This window comes from Pseudophryne corroboree, chromosome 8, assembly GCF_028390025.1.
Source record: "Pseudophryne corroboree isolate aPseCor3 chromosome 8, aPseCor3.hap2, whole genome shotgun sequence".
NCBI classification, from domain to species: Eukaryota; Metazoa; Chordata; class Amphibia; order Anura; family Myobatrachidae; genus Pseudophryne; species Pseudophryne corroboree.
The window spans coordinates 392,561,046-392,582,826 of record NC_086451.1 but is presented as its reverse complement, the minus strand read 5'-3'; the positions used below and the strand labels follow the sequence as shown (position 1 = coordinate 392,582,826).

Sequence of the window (21,781 nt, the reverse complement as noted above, 5' to 3'; positions counted from 1 at the left end):
AAGTTGGCTTTGCTAAAGTTTAGAGTCCTAGTTGAGCCAGTATAGGACTGCTTATGAAAACTGATATTGAATGTGACCATAATGTGGTTGCTGTTTCCTATGAGCTCCCCTACTTCAATATTTGATACCAATTCCCCATTGTTAGTTAATACCAGGTCTAAGATTGCCTTGTACCTAGTTGGTTCGTCGACTGAATAAACTAAGTAATTATCATTTAGCGTGTTTAAAAACATATTGCCCCTAGCGGTATCACATGAACTGATTTTCCAGTTTATCTCAGGATAGTTAAAGTCTCCCATCACTACTATGTCTCCCACTCCTGCTGCTCTTTCAATTTGATTCAGTAACAATTTCTAATCAGACACATTAATACCAGGCAGCCTGTAGCATAACCCCAATAATAACTTCTTTATTTCTTTACCCCCCGCATGCCATTTCTACCCATAATGTCTCAATAGTATTTAGAGTCCCCTCTTGGATATCTTCCTGTATAACAGGTTTTAGAAACGGCTTTACGTAAAGACATACCCCCCGACCCCATTTATTTAGTCTGTCTCTCCTGCACAGTGTATAACCCTCTAGCTTGACTGTCCAATCGTGAGATTCAACCCACCAAGTTTCAGTAATGCCTATAATATCATATTCCTTGTTTGCTATGAGGATTTCTAGTTCCCCCTTTTTACCATACAATTGTGATATGTATTTCCCCTTATGGTAGGGACCTCATACTTCTAATGCAGCAAAGATGACCCATTATGTAAAGGGAGTCTCATTGAAAGTTTTATTAAGATTGTTACATATGAGACTGATAATTTATTTTTATTACTTTTATTAATGTTATCTCACTGGGAAAGAAAGGGATACTTAAAAATAATTGAAGGACGACCTCATGATAGCTGTGAAGCCAGAAGATAAAGTAATATTACCGAAAGGATTATATATTTTTTTTTAAATTGAAAGACAATTGAATTAATGATATTCACATATACAATTAAAAAACGAATCCAACAGCAAAGTCTAAAAGTAAAAATTTCAAATGCATTGGTCAAAAAAAATATTACTAAAGAAGAATCTCAATTTCTAGAAATTGCACTTGATTTCTAGATCTTGGGTTATATTTAAAGGCAGTGCAGGATACGAAGAGCTTCATGGCAGAACTGTATAACTATATGGAAGAGGGTTTTATTGGCATACTGGTTGATGATAAACCAGAAGAGAACACTACAGTATAAGATGTTTGAAGAATAGAGTTCTGAGAATGTAAATAATTCATATACCCCTCAATAAATTGGCCGTTTGAGTAAACAGAGATAACTCTTTTATTGCAGTGTAAGAGCATTGAACGGAGACAAAAAAGAATATCGCTCCAAGCACTTGAATAGGCAAAAGATCATTATTTATAATTAGGGATTTCAATCTTAAAACAATCCACCACTGATTACAGTATGTTTATGAAATTTTTTCAGTTAAAACGAGAAAAGCCTGAAATCATATTGCTGTGTGAAGCTTGAAAATTCCTGTGTTAGCACTAGGTCAGCTCAGCAACTTTAGGCTACGGCCACACATAGCGGCCAAGCGGGTCTCGCTGAACGGGACCCCCTTGGCCGGGATGGGGGTTCTGTGTGCACACGGATCCTGTTCTGCAGAATGCCACAAAATAGGATCTGGCCAGTGACACACAGGATTTCAATAGCACACAGTGCGGCTTAGTGGCACTATGTGAATACATACATTGAAATGTATGTATTCACCTTGAAATTCCATCATCCTGCCATCTGGCTCAACCACAGCATGCTGTGGTTAGATCCGGCAGCGACGGGACTGGCGCCCATCTGTGGGCGCCTGCAGTCTCCTTCCGGCCAGTCTCCTCCCTACTTTAGGGATTTTTATATGAATATAATTAAAAGTTACATTTTGTATTACTTCCTTATATTCCCAATCAATTTGAGATTCGTGACCATTTCAGAGTCTAACCCTTTCCCCTTTTAGGCCTCTCGTTCCCTTATTAAATTGTTTGAACAACTCTGTGGAAGCACCAACACCGACAATTTAGATATCTTTATCTGATACACACTGTATGGCAACCCTTTTTTACACGTAAAAAAATCTTTTTGGATTTCCCTTTCCTTAAAACATTTTGTACCTGCCTTTTGTACTTGTCAACCTTATATGATGTTGACCTATTGGCTGTCGATCTATCATCTGGATACCAATAAGGACATGGAGAGAGATAGAGGAGGAGCTAAAGATAAAAGGCACACAGGTAAAAAATGACAAAGGTAGATAGAGATAAATTGATACTACATTTATTATATATTCTCCCTTGGCCCCTTCTACGCTTTAACTTTATACTCTAACCTAATATAAAATAAGTATAATGGAAAAAAAAATACTCGCACTTGAAAAAATATAGCAGCTTATGTAAACCAAACAGGAGAAACACCTTTTGTATATTGAATATTCTCAAATTGCGCTTGCAAAACAGTGGCAGCCTGTGTGGTCACAAAAAGAGCTTTCACCAAACCCCTAGGTGCAACAATGTATTAAAATATTTGCGCCAAGTGTCCTATTTGTGTTACATGCTGCTATACTGGGAGTAAGGTGTTTCTTCTCGTGGCGCTACCATTAAAACCTTAAAAAAATTAATTGCTTACGCATTAACAGATAGCAATAGATATCACTCTCAAATCCATTAAAAATCCATCATACTGGAGATTTTAATTCCTAAACTTGAAGAAAGACAATGCAATAGTGCAAATAAGAGATGGCACCATGAAGAAAAAATGAATTTATTGGTCCCACTCACATAAATACAGATGAGTCAGCGTATATCACCCTCATAGGGGCAATAGGAAGCAAGTCTTCATAAAGCTAGGACAGTTCTCTGGTTAGCATTCCCAACAGTCACGTCAGTCCAAATGTAATAGAAGTCCTTCAAAGAACCAGATGACACACTACAGTCCCTGGTGCTGGGAGGGACAACCAAAGTACTCCTGGTGCTGCGTGGCTGCAAGGTCCGATTATTCCAAAGTCCCCTTTTGCTGCTTGAACAAGTTTTCGGATATAAAAATCCTTCCTCAGAAGCATCAATTTTTCTTCATGGTGCCATCTCTTATTTGCACTATTGCATTATCTTTATTCAAATTTTAGGAATTAAAATCTCCAGTATGCTGTATTTTTAATGGATTTGAGAGTGATAGCTATTGCTGTCTGCTAATGTGTAAGCAATTCATTTTATAAAGGTTTTAACGGTAGCGCCACGTGGAGAAACACCTTACTCACAGTATAGCAGCATGTAACACAAATTGGACACTTGGCGCAAATATTTGAAAAAGATTACATAAATGTATTCATAATTTATTTATTAACAGTTTCTTATATAGCCCTGCAAATTCTGCAATTGGAAAAAGCAGTTATAAAATAATACAAAACAGTTGGAAACAACATAAACAAAACTGGGTAACACCAGATAGACATAGAGGTAAGAAGGCCCCGCTCACAAGTTTACAATCTATAGGGAAGTAGGCATTGATACACAAGGATAGTTGTTATCTATTGCAAAATGGTCAACCAGATTGCAAAGGTTCTTGGTGGACTGTACGATTTAGTCACACAGCAATGTTGGCCTGGGGTCAGGAGGATGGGTGAAGAAAGAGAAACTACATGAGGATATATGTAGACTGTACAGTGGGGATGTAATTGGATAGGAAAGTTTATGGATGCTATGTGGGCGGTTCTGGAATGTTATAAGCTTGCCTGAAGAGGTCAGTTTTCAAGGAATGCTTGAACATTTGGAGACTAGAGGTGTGAGTGTTAGGGCACAGAGTGGGTGTAGCCTTAAGTTACTCCTTCAATCGTGAATGGGAGCGAATAATGAGTGTGGATAAGAGTCGTATAACTTGTGAAGAACTAATAGGTCTGGCTGGGAGATATTTTGATATAAGCAAAGAGATGTACGTTGTTGTAGTTTTGTTAATGGCCTTGTATGTGAGTAAAAGAATTGTATACTGAATACGGTAGACTACTGGTAACCAGTGGAGAGACTGACAGAGTGGATCTGCAGACAATAAACGTCTAGCGAAGACGATAAGCCTCGCAGCTATGTCTGCCATAACAATTTATGGGGCCAGGGACAGAAAAAATAGGAAGCCCAAACACACACAGCCACTCACCTCCATCCATAGCTATAGTTCCACTCTCCCTGCAGCCCCCACAGCTTACCAATTTTGGCAGCATCAGTCAATGTGCGCATTGAGGGGACAGAGTGGAGAGAGCTCTGATTGGCTCACAGCCGGCATTGAATTTAAAATAGCGCCACTGGCTCTGTCCCTTGTGCTTGTCTGCCAGTGTCCCAATGAATCTACACTCTTGCCTCTTGGGCACCCTCACTGTTCGGCCCCACCTCTGCATAGGGATTGAATTAGATGGAATACAAAGTACAGCTTAGATTCCGGGAAGTGGGAAGGACACTAGTGATTGTTTGAATAATCAACATTATGAAAATTTTAATCTTTAAAATCTCATCAAAAGAACATCGCTACTGAGCACAATACACTTCCACCTAGTTGGAACACATGGTCTGGAGGTTTGGAATTAATGATGTAATTTCCTGTTCTGGTAAAATGGAGCATATCTCATTTGACTACATGAAACGCATGCCTTAAACTTTGAAATGCAAACACATCACTTCCTCTTCTGGCCCAGCGTACTGCATCAGGGCAAGGAATGGAACGCAAGCTCCTCACTGCCTATAATCATTGACACCTCTTGGAAAATGTAATTAAAATCGGAAACAGAAATTGAATAACTGCTTTTGGGTATAAATATCCAACCCTCATAGAGTGTGGTTTGATCAAGGACACATCGTCCAAAACGCATTGTTCGGCAGCCATACTTTTGGAGGATAGAGGTGACCCATATTGCCTATTCAAGACCTGTGGAATGAGGTATGTTGAAGGACAGGCTAAAATCATTTGGACTCATCCTGCTGAATTGTGAACATCCTGGCAATAATCTGACCATACCACATGGTAAGCATAAGGGATTAAACCCTCTTGAACTCTATTGATCATCTTGTTTGTCTTATAAGTGTCTTTTCATACTACTTTCATGTGTGTCAAATTTCTTGCAATAAAATTGCTACTAAATCACATGTGAGCTATATACTTTAATTTTATAAGACATGATGTGACTTATTTTATTCACATATAATTTAAATTATCTTTTTCAAATATTTGCGCCAAGTGTCTATCCTATTTGTTTGATATCCTCTAACCCAATACAATCTTCCCTCTCAGTCTCCTGAGACCCACATACTGTCCCCTTCCACTGGAACCTCTCCCCAGCACTCTCTCATCTATAATTTAAAATAATACCTAAATGCAATATTAAATTAAGTCTTTATTTCTATGGAAAATGTTTCCTTTACCCAAAAATTATTGCTTGCATTGGAAAAACAGGAATAATAAAACAAAATATTAACTAAAGTATAAAACTAATAACTAATTATCAGAAATGCTATTTAAGTTATACTGTTCCCCTCATACTCGTAGAGATTATATCTTACCTCCCTCCTACACATAAATGATTGTCACACTTGACATGTAACTTACATAAACAAAATGCAGAACATACATTGTGCAATCATTGAAACATCATAATTAATCTCTCTGGCCAAACCTTAGTGCCAATATTCAGTTATTATTCATTAATCCCTCCACTTGTGCTATTTTCTGCAATCCACAGAAAACAAAAACCATCCTGGCTAGGTATCTGAAAATATTCTACTTTACTGGCCCCTTGCAGTCATGAAAGTTTTACTGATTACAATCCACATTCTGATAGTTATACAAAATGATTCCTTCAGGAACGAGGTATAAGACAAAACTCATAGTTGGGAGGAATGTGTGCAAGACCCACACCCACTGGAGCAACGGAGATCTCTTCAGCGGGGATTGGTGACTTGATGGTAAAGTTTTGCAGCATTGTGGTGACAAACAAGAAAATTTCCATACTGGCCAAACTCATACCAGGACATATTCTTTTGCCTGAAAGACATGAAAAGGAGGAGACAATATGATACGTACAGTAGGCCAACTAGTGAAAAACAGGTGGCTCACATTCTGTTGTAGACAATAATATTAAATCACCATTTCATCTGACTCATTTCCTAGACTTTTATTGATTTATAATCAACTCTTTATTTTACCTTCAGAAATAAAACATAATTTAAAGCTCAACAAAGAGGTCAAGGTCATACTACGTATAATAAGAATCATTTGTCTATTGTGCATTTCTGTGTAGCTCTGCTGATCTCTAACTACAGTAGAATCATCCTAAATTTGAATCTAGCTCTTTTACCTCTTAGAGGTAAATTGAATCATACAGTAATTTGTCATTGAAAGCAGCAGAAATGCTTAGAAGGTTCCAACAATTATTACAGTATATGACAAGGGGATATGGCATATGCATTGTTGGCTGCCAAAGTATATACTCATTGCAACTGCAATAGAATACTATCTCTAGGCCAGTTAGCAAATAAATCCGTGTACTGTGAAATGTTTTCACCAATTCTATTTGAAACTATATGATCTCCCTTCATAGCTCTGCTACCGGAGAGGCAATGACCACTTTCGGGGTAACTCTTTCTTACCTAAAGTCTCTTCAACTGAAATCTTTAACCCCAATAAGTAAATCTGTTTGGAAGAGTTTGTGCCGACCATTAAAACATTTAAATTCTCCAGATCTGATGCATAACTGTAACATTTCTGGCATTACCTCCCTTATGATGACTATAGACCCAGTAAAAACATTCAAGAGGGTCTCCTAGACCTCCATGTGGAGGACGGTTCAACATGATGGCTGAAGTAGCATTTTTATCACTGGTGTAGAAACCTTTATTACAAGACCATTAGTACAACCCACTGTTCTCACTAATGGACTCTACTCTCATGCATTCTCTATTCATAATTGTACAAGTCTTGGTGGTCCTTTGTCCCCATTTATATTTGCCCTAATGGTAGAACATTTGGCCTCCAAAATTTTAACAAATCATGATACTATAATTTGAGTGTGTAGATTGGATTCTCAGAATATAAAATGTCATTATACAGTTTGAAGATACTTTATTAATTATCCTTAATAATTTGACCACTCTTGCAAACTACTTGAAGTAGCTCTCTAATTTGAAAAACAACACTTAAGGCCGAAATCTTAAATGTTAATGTATAACAACACAAAAAATTGTTTTGTGTTGAATCATATTGGGAGACATGACCAGATGGAATTTGTATTCCGTCTCCTGGACAGGAAGAGCAAATGCTATTAAAATTAACCTATTACCCTTTTACTCTCTGGTATAACCCATGTTTCTCCACAGGCTTGGATCATAGAATACACTTTACTCTCTCAGGGAAATAGCTAGTATGGATTTCTCTTTTTATGATCATCTGCCAGGGAGAGCAGTTCTTACTATTCTCAAGATCTTCTGTGCTGCATGGATTAATTGGACTCTCTGAAACATTTAGATTCAAAGCACTCATCACACAGTCGGGATACAAGGCATCTCTGTACCAGGGCTGGCTCTACAATTAGGTAGCTTTAGAAAAGCTGTCTAGGGCACCAGGTTCTAGGGGGCACCACTGAGTCTGCCTATCACAAAATTAAGGATGTCTCTAAAAAAAACATCCTTGTACTTAATGAAAGTGGTGGCTGGGAAACTTATAAGTCACAATTTCATCTGAAGGGCTGGGAAGTGGTATTGGTGGAGGTTGGGGGCAGTAGGCTGAAGTTTTGCCTAGGGTGCCGAGAAACCTTGCACTGCTCTGTACTGTACAGTAAGTGGTTATTTGCTGCAGAAGGGCTTCTACAAGAAAAGAGTGACATTTGGATTTCCAGTACCCATGATCTCTGGGGTGAATCTGGATAATTTCCATCTTGATATTCCTTGCCAAAGGACTCAGATGTCCCTGAGGATATAATTTTTCTATACCTCTTTATTATACCAACAGCTGTAGTTTAATGATATTGCCAGTGATTGTGATACAAGTTATATCATACAGTATCTACAATATTTCTTATCTTGTTACATTATACAAAATATGCTTGCATTGTAAATGTTGAAGACCCTAGTTTATTGTTGCTAAATAATATGAGATATATATCATGAGGGCTTAGAGATCTTGAGCTTACAAAACCCACATGCAGAGTGCTTCACCCCATTTACCAGAAATACCATCATTCACTGGTACTTGATGGCCACTAAGACTTTAAGGGGAAAATTATCTAAAGGTCAATTTTGGCTGATTTGCATTTTTTTGTTTGTGAAACAGACATGATTTTGTGAATTTCTAATGCGCTTAGGATTAATTTGCTTAAAAGTCACATGTCAAGTGATACTTTGTTTTACAAATTGTGGAAATTCAACATTGGTACAAATAACATTGGTATCATTGAAAAATTGCAAATTTACTAACATTCGTTTTTGTCAAATCTTTCCACTTCACACCAAAATCGTATCAAAGTCACAGCTCAGTGCACTAAATCAAGGCAGTGATATTTTTTATGAGCGTGTCCATATGGAACAGCCCTTTAATTGCCTAAAACCCATCAAACGTACCACCATAGTCGCACCAAAATCGCACCTATATGCAACATCTATATGTTTGACAGAAGCATGCACAGATCAATGAAATCAGTGTATGCTTCTCTCTGTAAAAGTAAATATAGAGTTGAAAGTTTTTTAAAAAAATGACGTGAGTTTCAACCCCCCCCCCCCCCACACACACACACACACACACAAAAAAATAAAAAAACAATACCAGCACCAGGCTTTTTGGAAAAGGGCAAGGTTGTAAAAAGTTTTTTGGGGAAAAGCATGGGGATCCCCTATATTTCCAGATTCAGCAACGGGCTCCTGAGCTGGTCCTGGTTGTGCAGATTCAGGAGGAAAAAAGCATAGGGGTCCCCCAAATTTTCATCAACCAGCCCCAAGTTCTTTCTAGCGGGGATGTAATGCCACAGCCAGGGGGACACGCTTATATTGGTCCCCTTGGCCAATGCATTCATCAAACCCAACTAGTCAGTCCTAGCCGGGAATTCCTGGGGGAGTAGGGACCTTTCGGGGCACCCAAGACCAAGGTTATAGCTTGATGCTATGTCCGACACCCTGGGATATGCATGCCAAGTTCATAGCATTAAAGTGTAAACATTAGAATTAATATTGTCATGTACTGCAGAACTACAGTTCCTAACAAGCCTCCCCTCCATGCTGGTACTTGGAGAACAACAAGTACAGGGTGGTCTTCAGTTTGCCGGCTGTCGGGATCCTGGCGCACAGTATACCGGTGCCGGAATCCCGACAGCTGGCATACCGACACTTTTTCTCCCTCTTAGGGTCCATGACCCCCCTGGAGGGAGAAAAAATAGTGTGGTAGAGTGCAGCGAGCTCTCAAGGGGTTCATTTGTGCTCACCACACTGTCGGTATGCCGGCTGTCGGGATTCTGGCACCGGTATGCTGGTCGCCGGGAGCCCGGCCACCAGCATAGCATACTACACCCCAAGTACCACCATGCATGGCATTAAAGGGCCCTCTGGTCCATGTGGTTTTACTGTAAAATAAATATTATAATAAAAACAGAACATACACAACATAGTAAGTAGAACTTAAAAAAAAAGCATACATTGTCACACACACTCACGTGATGTACATACTCACTCACACAGTGAGTGTGAGTATGTACAACACATACAATACCCCGTTGCCTACTTAAATACCCCGATGCCCTTCACATCCTCTTCTCCATGTAGAATCCACGTCCCCTGAAAAAAAATACCTATTCCAATGTAGATGGGTCTTCTTTATTCCATAACAGGCATCCCAGGGGCTTAAAAAATATTTTTTTAAAAATGCAAATCCAACCCACCGAACATGTAGAAGTGGATGTGTGATCACATATACTTTTGCTATGCAAATGACCTGTCACTAGGAAACCCAAGATCCAATCAGCTTGCAGCTCCCGAGTAGCTCTGCGCTGATAGCCTGTGTGGGGCTGCCTGTCACTTAAAGTTTTCTCCCTAGGCTATAATGTAGAGAAATCTGCATTGTAGCCAATGATGAGAAGTGCTACAATGGGCTAACCACAGCTTAATAGTGGTCAACTATGTGGTTGACCTGCTAACCACAGGTGCAAGTTTAGAAAAGGAAACTTATGGTTACCTTGGTTAACTCACATACTTTAAGGTCCATAGGTTCCACAGAGAGACAATTGGGGTGGGGATGGGGGGAGGAGGTGTAGCTGATGGTAAAGGACCAGTTAAGCTTTTTAGTATCACAAGATGCCTCTGTACTTTCCCCCTATACCCAGAACACAGCTCAGGCACTTCAGTTTTGTCAACAAGTCCAAGGCAGGAACAGGATAGGAGAGAAGGAAGACATGGTACACACAAAAACACACGCTCACGGACAGGAGAAGGGCACTGGTGACCATGGAAAGAGACCCATAGAAGCCAAGTGCATTATGGTGGGTGCCCTGTGGAACCTATGGACCTTGAAGAAAGAGAGTTAATCAAGGTAAGCCTACAATAACTCTCCTTTACCTCTTCAGGTTCCATAGGTTCCACAGGGAGACAATTGGGATGTCCCAAAGCAGTTTCTCAAGGGAGGGGATGCTCCTGAGCCAAGAAAAGAATCTGTTGCCCAAAAGAAACATCCTGGGAAGCAAATATGTCAAAGGCATAGAACCTGAGAAAGGTGTGGATATAAGACAATTTGGCTGCCTTGCAGAGGCACGAAGGACCCACAGAGTGAGTAGAATTAGCAGAGAATGAAGCAGGCTCAGGAAGGTCAGCCTGTGTGTACGCCAGTGACATGGTCATACGAAGCCATATGGCATAGTCTGTCAGCAGGCCAGCCCCTCTTGTGGAAGCCATAGAGAAAAAAGATGGAATCTGTTTTTCTTAGAGAACTGGTACAATCCAAATAGATCTGGAAAGAATGGACAACATCCTAGGAGGCCTCCCCCGCCCAGAGCTCTGGTGAAAGGCTGGTACCATGATTTCCTCATTAAGATGGAAATGGGACATTACCTTGGGAAGGAAACCAGGCAGAGTTCAGAGAAAAGCACTGTCCTGATGAAAAATCAGAAAAGGAGAGCACCCCCAAGTCTGACACCCTTCGGGCAGATGCAATAGCAAGAAGGAAGAGAGTCTTCGCTGTTTGACAATTGAGATCCACTGATTCCAGAGGTTCAAATGGAGGCTCCTGAAGCACTTGTAGAACAACTGACAAATGCTGAAAAGCAGAGGGTCATAGCATCTGGTGGCATACCACTAGAAGTAGGTATGCCACACTCGGTAATGTATATGAGATAAGGCCAACTTCTGTGCTCTGAGCATGGCCTGAACCACAGAGGGAGAGAAACCATTGGACCTTAAGATGACTAAAGAGCCATGCCGTTAACAAAAACAGATGGGCCATGTCCAGGTGGAAACAGTGGTCATAGCGGAAATGGAAAGGAAGCGTCTATGGAGAGACAGTGGGGATATGATAACCAATGGCGTCTGGGCCAACCTGGAGCTACCAAGAGGATGATGTCTCCTTTTTGCTTGAACTTCTGAAGAACTCATGGAAGGAGACTGGAGGGAAGATGTATGGCAGACAGACCGTCCACCTCATAGACAGGGCATACACAAAGGCTGCTTTGGGATATTTTATCCTAGACCCGCATATGGGAACCTTGTGGTTGTGTTTAGAGGCCATGAGGTCCATGTCCAGCTGGCCCCACTTGTCCACAAGGAGCTGGTAGACGTCTGGGTGTAGAGACCACTTGCTGGAGTGGACGTCATGGTGGCTGAGGAAGTTCACTTACCTGTTGAGTATGCCTGAGATGAAGACTGCTGAAATTGACGAAAGATGGCTTTCAGCTCACCAAAGAATGTGAGCCACTTTCTGCATCACAGACTGCAGGTGCCTCCCTGATGGTTGAGGTAGGCTACCACCGTGGCATTGTCAGACAGGATCTTGACTGGTCTGCCCCATAGCAGGTCCTGTACTAGAGTGTAGACAGCACATAGCTCCAGAACGTTGATTGGTAAGCAACATTCTGAGGGGATCCACCGACACTGAAAGGAGTGTTGTTCGGTCACTGTGCCCCATCTGTGGAGACTTTCAGTTGTGGTAAGAAGTACGCAATCCAAAACCCCTTGACCAGTCGTGTCATCTGGAGACACCAGGTTAGGGACACGCAGACCTCTGGGGAGTGGACCATCATCTAAGACTTGATCAGATGAGGTTGGCTGTTCCACTGGGACAGGATCAGATGCTACATGGACCATGTCGAATGTGGAGCCTATGTCTCCCAGGACTTGCACTGCAGAGTGGGTGGACACTCAGCGACTGTGCAGCAAGCTGTGTATTTTTTGCTGCAGTGCTTAAATTTTGTCTGCAGGCAGTAAAAGCCTCTGGACCTGAGCCTCTAGGAGAGCTCCCAGATGTAGCATTCATTGTGAAGGTGTAAGGGATTCCTTTTTCCAGTTGATGAGCCAGCTGTGTTGCTGTAGGAAGGCAATAGTCAGCTGGAGATGGTATTGTAGGACCTTCAAAGAGTGCACCAGTAGGAGCAGATTGTCCAGATAAGGGAGAATTCTGACTTCCTGATGACGTTGCTGTGCCACCATAACTGCCATAATTTTGGTAAAGACCCTAAGAGCCGTAGAAAGACCAAATGGCAGTGCCCGGAATTGATAATTTTGTTGGAGGATAGCAAACTGTAAGAATCACTGATGAGAGGGTGCTGTAGGGACATGCAGAAAAGCATCCTGAGTGTCAAGGGACACCATTAAGTCCCCATAGCTAGGACAATAGAGCAAAGAGTTTCCAAATGAAACCGGGGTACTCTTGTTGAGAAATTTGAGATTATGGATAGGTCTATGAGACTAATTGGGTTTCTGAACCAGGAAGGGAGTGAAATAGAAACCTGACCAAGGGACTGGCACTATTACTGCTGACTTCAGGAGATACTGAATAACCTTTTGGAGGGCCAGTGCCTTGCATGGGTCCAATGGGGTGTCTGTGCAATAGAAGTGTTGAGGGGGCCATCTCCAGAATGACACTGCATACTCATGAGAGACCACTTCTTGCAGTCAGGCATCCATGGTGGTCAGGCACCAGAATTGTGTGAACTGAAAAAGTCAACCTCCCACCCTGGGGTCCCCCATCAGGCTGAAGGCTTGTCATCAGGCTTTGAAGGCAGATCGCATGCAACCCAGGTGTGCTTGAGCCTTAGTTTGGTAGTCTTTGTGGAGGGTGTTTGTCTAGGACTTACCTTTAACTTTACCTTGTGTACAAAAGGAGCAAAAGGTGGAGGCATCAGCCTATGGAGTAGGGGCCGAGTGCACGAAAACCATCTTGGCTGCTGCCAGTGTAGCCACAATTTTGTCCAATTCAAAAAAGGATATCCGTAGTGAAGGAAAAGGATTCAAAAGCTTTCTTGGTATCCATGTCTGCATTCCACGAGCAGAGCCAAAGGATGCAGTGGGGGACCACTGAGGTAGCAGATGCCCTGGAAGACTGGAGACCAGCTTGCAAATCCACTTGCCATAAGTAAAATGCAGCCTCTCTGATATGAGCAATGTGAGACAGAATATTCCATGAAACATCTGAGGGAAGTTCTTCCTCCAAAGCATTAGTCCAGTATTAAATAGCCTTGGCCACCCAGGCAGTGACCACATTCGGTCTTGTAATAGCACCTGCAAGGGAATATATAGACTTGAGACAAGCTTCAATCCTCATATCTGAAGTCTCCTTTAGGGAAGAAGCTGAAGGGATAGGTAGGGTGGAGGATTTGACTAAACAGGCTACATCAGAATCCAACAGTTGGGGAGTCTCCCACTTGGCACAATCAGCTGCTGGAACTGGGTAGAAAGAATTTAGTATCTTAGGGAGCGGAAACTTTTTACCAGGATTTTTCCAGGCTTCACGTTGGAGCTCCATGAGATGCTCTGGCGTGAAATTTATATTTGACTACCTTTTGGCGCTTAAATAACTGAGATTATTTAGATTCAGGAGTAGGCTCCTTGTCCTCTATTTGAAGGATATATTTAACAGCTCTTACTAGTGCAGATACATCCACGGAAGAATGATGCTCCTCCCCTCCTGAGGGAGACCCAGAGAGAGAGAGACATCAGCCCCCTCGGTCGTACCAGATTATTCCTCTGAATCAGTATTTGTAGTTCGAGAGGAGGGAACAATATGCCTACTGGCCTTAGAAAGCAAGGGCCTGTCACCCTGTAACATCTGTTGTGAAGCTGTGGTTTGTGCCAGGCTTTGCATGGAGGTATAGAGCACGTCCACCCAAGAGGTAGGCATGGCTGGGAGTGGGATAGTCTGAGGTGTAGCGAAGACTGATATGGCAGACTGAATCTGCTGATTAAATCCCATAAGGGGTTGCCAGGCGATCAGCTATCTGACCCAGTAACTATGAAAAGGAAGCCCAGGGGAGTTCCTGCACAGTGGCTAGATGCAGATTACAGCCTCCTGCTGCAGTAGTGATCCCACCTGCATACCAGGACACAGCATCGGATCTCTCTCCCACCATAGTTGCATAGGTCAGAAAATCTTAATCCTACAATGGAAATCCCTGACCTTTTCTCACTCCCTACATGGCAGTGACATGCATCCGTTTTCACAAATGGAGGCTGTCACCCAGTGGCGTCAACAGGTGTGGTAAAACCCGGTGCACACTCCACATTACTTCCCCCGTGCCGGAGGTGTGGTCACCCAAAAGGGGCATGGCCTAATATAAAAGGGACTTGGCCTTGAGGTGATCTCTGTTCCAACACTCTGGGGACGTGTCCAGCATTCCCCGGAGATGCTGGCTGCCCCCGGAGACTGGTCTATGTGTACTGCTGGATCTTCATCTGTGACAGAAGCTGAGTGCTGCAGGAGAATATCACACTGCATCCCCCGGCTCCTGTCACTTTGGTGTCACTCCTTCAGAGGGTGACACCCAGTGCGGGTAGCACACCCCCACCTGGCTTGTGATGCCACTGTTACCACTGCCCCACAGATGGCCAATCACTGAGTCTGCAGCCATTGTGCATCCTATGGAGAAGGACCCATTTGTGCATGTGCTATGGGTCCTGCGCTTGCGCAAAGTACCAAGAATCAGTGATGACATCCGATTGGGAAGCCTAATTATTTTAACAAAAACTATTTGGCATAACCTACTAATAAAATAGCGGGAGTCCAGCTGTAAGTTTGGGGGTGCACCCCCCATCATCCCTGTAATGGCATTTGGTATGCTCCACCCAAGTCACACTCAGAGTAAAGTAATAAAATGTTTCTCACATAACATTGGTTATCTTTATTTTAATTTTATTTTTACTATTATTATTTCTATTTTTATTTTATTTTTATTTTATTTGTATTTTAATTTTTAGTTTATTTTATTTTTTCACTTCAATATTCTTTACCTTCTCATGTCCATACACTCCATTGAGTACATATAGCGCTCGTTCTCAGTTTACGCTGATTTGGATATACTGTACTACTCAAATTGTATTTAACTGAGCTGCTGACAAACATAAACAAGTGCAGCAGACATTTGGTGGGTCCACGACTCCACCCAAGTGGGAATATAACCAGTGGCAAGTGAAGCACGCCACCAGGCCTGAAGCATGGCGAGCCCACAACAATATTCACTACCTCGCTTCCGGCAGATGGGATGCCACTGTTGGTATTCTGATAGCCGGCATCCCATCTGCCAGTAACACATACCATTCATCCTCCCTGCACCAGACAGTTCTGCAGAGATAATATTACCCTCACCTGCTGAAAATGGCATCAGTGCATTGTGTTTCTTTATCTTCCCATTTTCATCCAGAAACTTATTTGGGTTAAAATGACTGGGAGTGTTGAACTGGGTCTCATCATAGTGCACAGATGTAAGTAGTGGGTGGAAGATTGTTCCCTGGCAATGTGGAGAAATTAGGGAAAAGCTTTAGTAAGCCATTTTCTATGGTTTCATTTTCTTCATTCGATTATATAAAATAATTTTTACCTTACGAAATGTGTAATTACGAATCTGGGTGTCCTTGGTCAGAACATGTGGAAGACCTAATGGAACTACATCAGCATATCGCTGAACCTCAAGTATAAATGCTTCCGTATAAGGCATCTTATGTCTGTCCTCATAATTTGGTGGGCGATCACCAATGACACTGTCTACCTCTTGGCAGACCTTCTCTGTGGAGATAGAATATTACATGACAATCTTCCAAGACATTTGTTGTATGGAAAATCATATTTAAAATCAAATGAAAATACTTGCATAAACTACCACCCACCGCCTACACCTCCAAAATAAATTCCACAAATATTCTCTTCCAATGACCACTTCTTCTCCACTCCCACCTTCAGGACTTCAAACACGCTGCTCTCTACCTTTGGAATACTCTGCAACATCCAATCAGGCTTCCACCTGGCCTCCCAGCCTCCATGTAAGCCCAAATCGTTTCAATCAAGCCTGCCATCCCTCCTCCTACTGTAGCTCTCTAGAATCTGAACAGCACTGTTTTTTTCCCTTGATGTATCCACCCATTTCCCCTTTATGATCTAAGCTCTCCCTAGCAAGGCACACACCAGAGATATAACTAGGGGTGTACAAGCGGTGCCACAAGATAGAGCATAGGCAGGGTTTAAAGTGGGGGGGCAACGAGGTGGAACTGAGGTGGAACTGTAATGGTAGGGGGAACTACTTCCACCTCCTCCATTGCCCTGCACAGTAATTCCAACAGAAATGCCCACCCCATCATCTGCGTCAATCGATGATACAGGCGCACTAGTGTTGCTGATGAGCTGCAGCCACCTACTCCTTCCTCAGGTCCTGGTGCCTCCATGGTCCTCCTCCAAGAGCTCTACCACCTCACCAGGACCACTTTAAACCCTGAGCATAGGGCTCTGTGGGCTGCACCGTCACTAACCCAGAAGGGCACTCTGCTGCCAGGATCACTGCTATAGTACCAGCAGAGTGTCTTTTAGATACTCCAGCAACTGCTCTACAGTATCTGCAGCCACCTGGAGCATCCTGGGGACACTCTGCGCAATGGTGCACTCGCTGGCACTGGTGGCCCCACTCCCATCATGATGTCATCAGTCCTGGTGCCGATGGCTCTGCCTCCTTTGAGCCAGCATGTTCACCCAGTGTTGTATTTGCCAGACTGGATTTGGAGCCGCCTCCCACTCCTGCATCGCTCGCTCCCTTCCCCAAACACAATGATTAGGATTACAAGCCATGCAAAGAGCCAGAGGCAGAACTCTGGGAGGCAACGGAGTCATCTGCCGCAGGGCTCCTGTTCTGAAGGGGGGCACCTCTCCTCCCATTCTGTGACACCATTGAATTAAGTTAATTGATAGCTGCCACTGTCTTTTCAGTGGCCGACTTCCTCACTGGTCCCTACACCTTACAAATCACACCCTCTTTATTATACTGAATATACACATTTTACAAGTGTCATACCAAGTATTAGAAACCACAACCTATTACACTGGAAGCAGACACCTTACTGATGAAGCTGTTTGCTCCTGTATAGGAAATATGATAATTCTAACTATATGAAGATACTTCTCTGACAATCACATGTAACTTCATAAAGTTAGAATTCTCATACTTCCTCTACAGGAGCAAAGAACTCCATCAGTAAAGTGTCTGCTGTTAGTGTAACAGGTCATGGGTTCTAATCCTGGGTATGACTGCTAAGAAATGTGTCATTTAAAATAAAAGACAATTAAATGTATAAATACAGTATATACATTTTTTTCAGAGCACTTAATATACTAAATAGGGGGGCACCAATATTTATCTCGCCTCCGGGCAACTGGGACGAACTTACGGCACTGCAAAGAGCTGCTGCTGGAGTCCAACCTTCATCTGGGGCAAAAATTCTTCCCCAACCACCAGTTAATCTGCCTTCCTCCCAGTAGCCCTGACTGATGGGGAGTCCAAGCAGCAAGATGCGATTCATCAGTTGTAGCTTATACATCTCACCACCATTTAAATACATTGTTATGGTGTAGTTTGGAAATACATTGTTATGGTGTAGTTTGGAAATACATTGTTATGGTGTAGTTTGGAAATACATTGTTATGTTGTAGTTTGGCAATACATTGTTATGTTGTAGTTTGGTAACCTGTAGAGTGCGCATATTCTGGTTTACACTTTACATTGCTGTTTATGTTTGCCTCTGTATTGAGTGCTATATCAAACGCTTCTCAGAAATAGTCTAAAATAAAATCTATACGCTCTTGGTAAAGGTACAGTAAGTATTAATTTAAATAGTGTATTCATTTAGATAGAACTGTGTATGTCCTGTGATATGTAGTGACATTTATTTACCTATGTATTTAAATAATGAGTGTATGTGGAACTCATGGACTCATAAGTGCCGGCTCTGCACTTTTTCACCGGCAAAGCCAAGTATTGTGGGATGGGCGGGGCGGTTTTGATGCACTGAAGAATTACCTAGGATGCTGAGAAGCCTTGCACCAGCCCTGCCTCCTCTAGGGATTAGGCTCTAGACCAGGAATTGGAAACGACCAGCACGCGGGCCATATAAGGCCAGCATAGGCACTTTGCCTGGCTGGGTCAGAGTACCAGGGAAGCCGCAGGAGAGGAGGGGGACAGCATCCAATGGAGAGGATGGATAGAGGAAGATGTGAGCTAGGTGGACGGCAGCATCGGGGATGGAGGAGGATGTGGGTTACCTGGCAACCATGGGTGAGACAAGGCAGGGGATGGCGGCAGATGGGACGAGTGGGACTTGGGTGATGTGGGTTACCTGGCAACCATGGGCGGCAGACGGGACTAGCAGGGGTACAGCATCCGACGTGGGTTACCAAGGGATTCGCAAGCAAGACTAGGAGGGGGCGTGGAATGGCAGATGTGGGTTGCAAGGTGACTGAGTGTGTTCCCCGCTTGTCTCCTGAGCTCCTGCTGTGCCCGGCTTCTAGCAAATCACCAGAGGCTGCTGCTATTAAACAGAGATGGTGGTGAGTTATTGTGGACCTGGATAGACAGCGCAATCAGGTCCACACACATACTTCCTTACCCCACAGGCTGGGCCTATTGCAATTATAGAAGCAGTTCCAACCATCACATTAGAGGTGAGTTAATTAAATTTTTTACCAAATATAGCAGGCTAATTTTTAAGTTGATAATTTTTATATGGCCCTCGAAGGATTTAATAAATATCCAAATGGCCCTTGGTAGAAAAAAGGTTCCTCACGCCTTCTCTAGATGTGTGTTTGAATGATACATTATACATATGTTACATTATTCTGCACAGGACTATAGTGTATTCACTACAGTGCATTGCTGTTATTAATCTGGTACGTTAATCATGCATGCACTCGCAGTATTACAATATACAGTATATTTATCAAGGGGCTCTGACCATGTTCTCACTAAGTTATGCAGTTAGCATACCACTCGTTGGGATCCCGGCTGTCACAATTCCGATACCGGGATCCCGACGGGGGCACAGTACCGATGTCGGTATACCGGCGAGGTACATTAGATGTCCGAGACACCCATAGAGAGAGAATAGAACCTGTGGTGAGAGTCAGTATTGTGACAGCCGGGATCCCGCCAGCCGGGATGTCGAATGTCATTATCCCGACGTCAGCATCCCGAGCGGTAGAATGCCGGCAGGGGGCAAGCGCAATAAAGCCCCTTGTGGGCTCGCTGCGCTCTTCAGGATGCTGTTGTTGGGAGAATGACATTTGGCATCCCGGGCGGTGGTTTATCATACCAATCAACTACCTAATTGTTGTCCACGCCTATGTGGTGGCTGGCGACATGATGAAGCATTGGCCCCTACTACTGCATTCCCCCAGTGGGCCTTTTATGCTCCAGCATGACACTGTACACACGCGCACGCAGGGGGGGTTTCCGAGTACCTAGAAACCCCCCCGGCCGCCGATCCATCGGCGCTGGCGGACGATTTTTTTTTTTTTTAGAGGGAGAGGCTCCTCTTCGGCTCCTTACACTGTCCGTATGACAGTGAGAAGCTAGCTGCTGGCTGCCTGTAGGTGGAGCTGCAGCGAAGCGAGCAGCTCCTCTCAGGCACTGGCTATACACGGGACTTGTTTGAAACAGTCAGGTGAGGCCAGGGCGGCGTTCAACACTCACAGTGAATCTGCAGCAGCCAGGTATGTCTCTTACATACTGTACAGTCTGTCAGGAGGTAATGGAGGGGCACTCTAAAATGAATTTCTGCTGTAATTAGTACAGCATGAACCTCACCTGGCCAGCACTGTTTGTGTGACTAACATGTATATAGGTGAAGGGATGAGCGACTGTGTTTCCTGTTAATAGGTGTTTGTATGCTGTGTGCATGTATATTATGTGTGTATGTATGTATGTATGTATGTATGTATGTATGTATGTGTGCTGGTTGCATGTATACTATGTGTTTATGCATTTATGTATGCGTGTGGGTATACTGTGTATATATGCTGTGTGCATGTATACTGTGTGTGTACTGTGTATGTATGCAGTTTGCATGTATGTATACTGTATGTGTATGCATGTGTGCTGTGTGTGTGTATGTATGTATATATGTATGTATGTATGCATGCATGTATGCTGTCTGCATGTATGCTGTTTGTGTGAATGTATGCTGTTTGTTTGTTTGTATGTATGTATGTATGCTGTTTGTATGTGTGTGTGTGTGTGTGTGTGTGTGTGTGTGTGTGTATGCATGTATGTATGTATAACACACAAACTGCAACCAGGCGCTTAATTAAATTTAATTAATATATCATCAATTAATTATTCTCAAGCTGCAATACAGAGCTACTGACTTGGGGTCTTCAAGTCAGAATAATTAGCACAGGTGATCCCTGTGCTGATTCCCAAAGCTGCTTAACCAATTTAGCTCTCTGCGCTATTTAATTATGGTATGGCTGATATTCAAATGATCAAACTACAAATTTTACTATAATTCATATGTTTTAATACACATAAAAATTAGACCGGTCTAAAATATCATAAACAATATAAAACAGTAATAATCAGTATTAAAAAATACTATAGACTTAACACAAGGAGGTGGAGCCAAGCTAATATATGCCCAATTCTCGTAATGGACAAATAGTTTTATCTATACTTCAGTCCGCATATTAAACTTATTATAATGCACATTCATTTATTTCTGTAACCCATGTAGGGATAAGAGTTCCTTAAGTGCTTTTTAAAGATGAACAATGTTCCATATTCAACTGCTCGTCAGCAAAGACAGAAATGAAGCATGAAAATGCGCTCCTGAACGGAGCCTTACGTGTAATAACCGTCCGTGCTGTGTATCGCAAATTGAAGCCCCCAAAGGTCTGTATCGTGGTCCCGGTTTCAGGGGATCAAGCGTCTGCAATGACACCCGCTAATGACGAGGGTATCCAGCCACAGGGATCAACGACACCGCACCGTTTTGGTGCTGCTTGCAAGCACCCAGGTCCCGGTCTCTCTCCTCTCAATTGCTTACGGGCTATTGCTGGTGGCGATGAACAGCAATAATGGTAGGTTCAAGAAGAATATATGGGTCCAAATGTATGTATGTATGTATGTATGTATGTATGTATGCTGTGTGCATGTATGCTATGTATGTATGTATGTATGTATGCTGTTTGCATGTATGTATGCTTTGTCTGCATGCATGTATGCTACTGTACAGTGTGTGTGTGTGTGTGTGTGTGTGTGTGTGTGTGTGTGTGTGTGTGTGTTGTAT

At 42.7% G+C, this 21,781-nt stretch overlaps 1 protein-coding gene across 1 annotated transcript in view; it reads right to left on the bottom strand.

The window, feature by feature from the left end:
• Positions 1-5,211: 5,211 nt before the first annotated feature.
• LOC134949244 (cytochrome P450 2F2-like) overlaps positions 5,212-21,781 on the bottom strand; it is a 101,979-nt gene continuing 85,409 nt past the window's right edge. The window contains exons 7-9 of the mRNA XM_063937720.1: positions 16,060-16,244; positions 15,828-15,969; positions 5,212-6,047 (exon numbers count right to left, since the gene is read on the bottom strand). Of these exons, the coding sequence (XP_063793790.1) occupies positions 5,863-6,047; positions 15,828-15,969; positions 16,060-16,244 (512 nt within the window). The 3' untranslated portion in view covers positions 5,212-5,862. The remainder of the gene's footprint in view (positions 6,048-15,827; positions 15,970-16,059; positions 16,245-21,781) is intronic.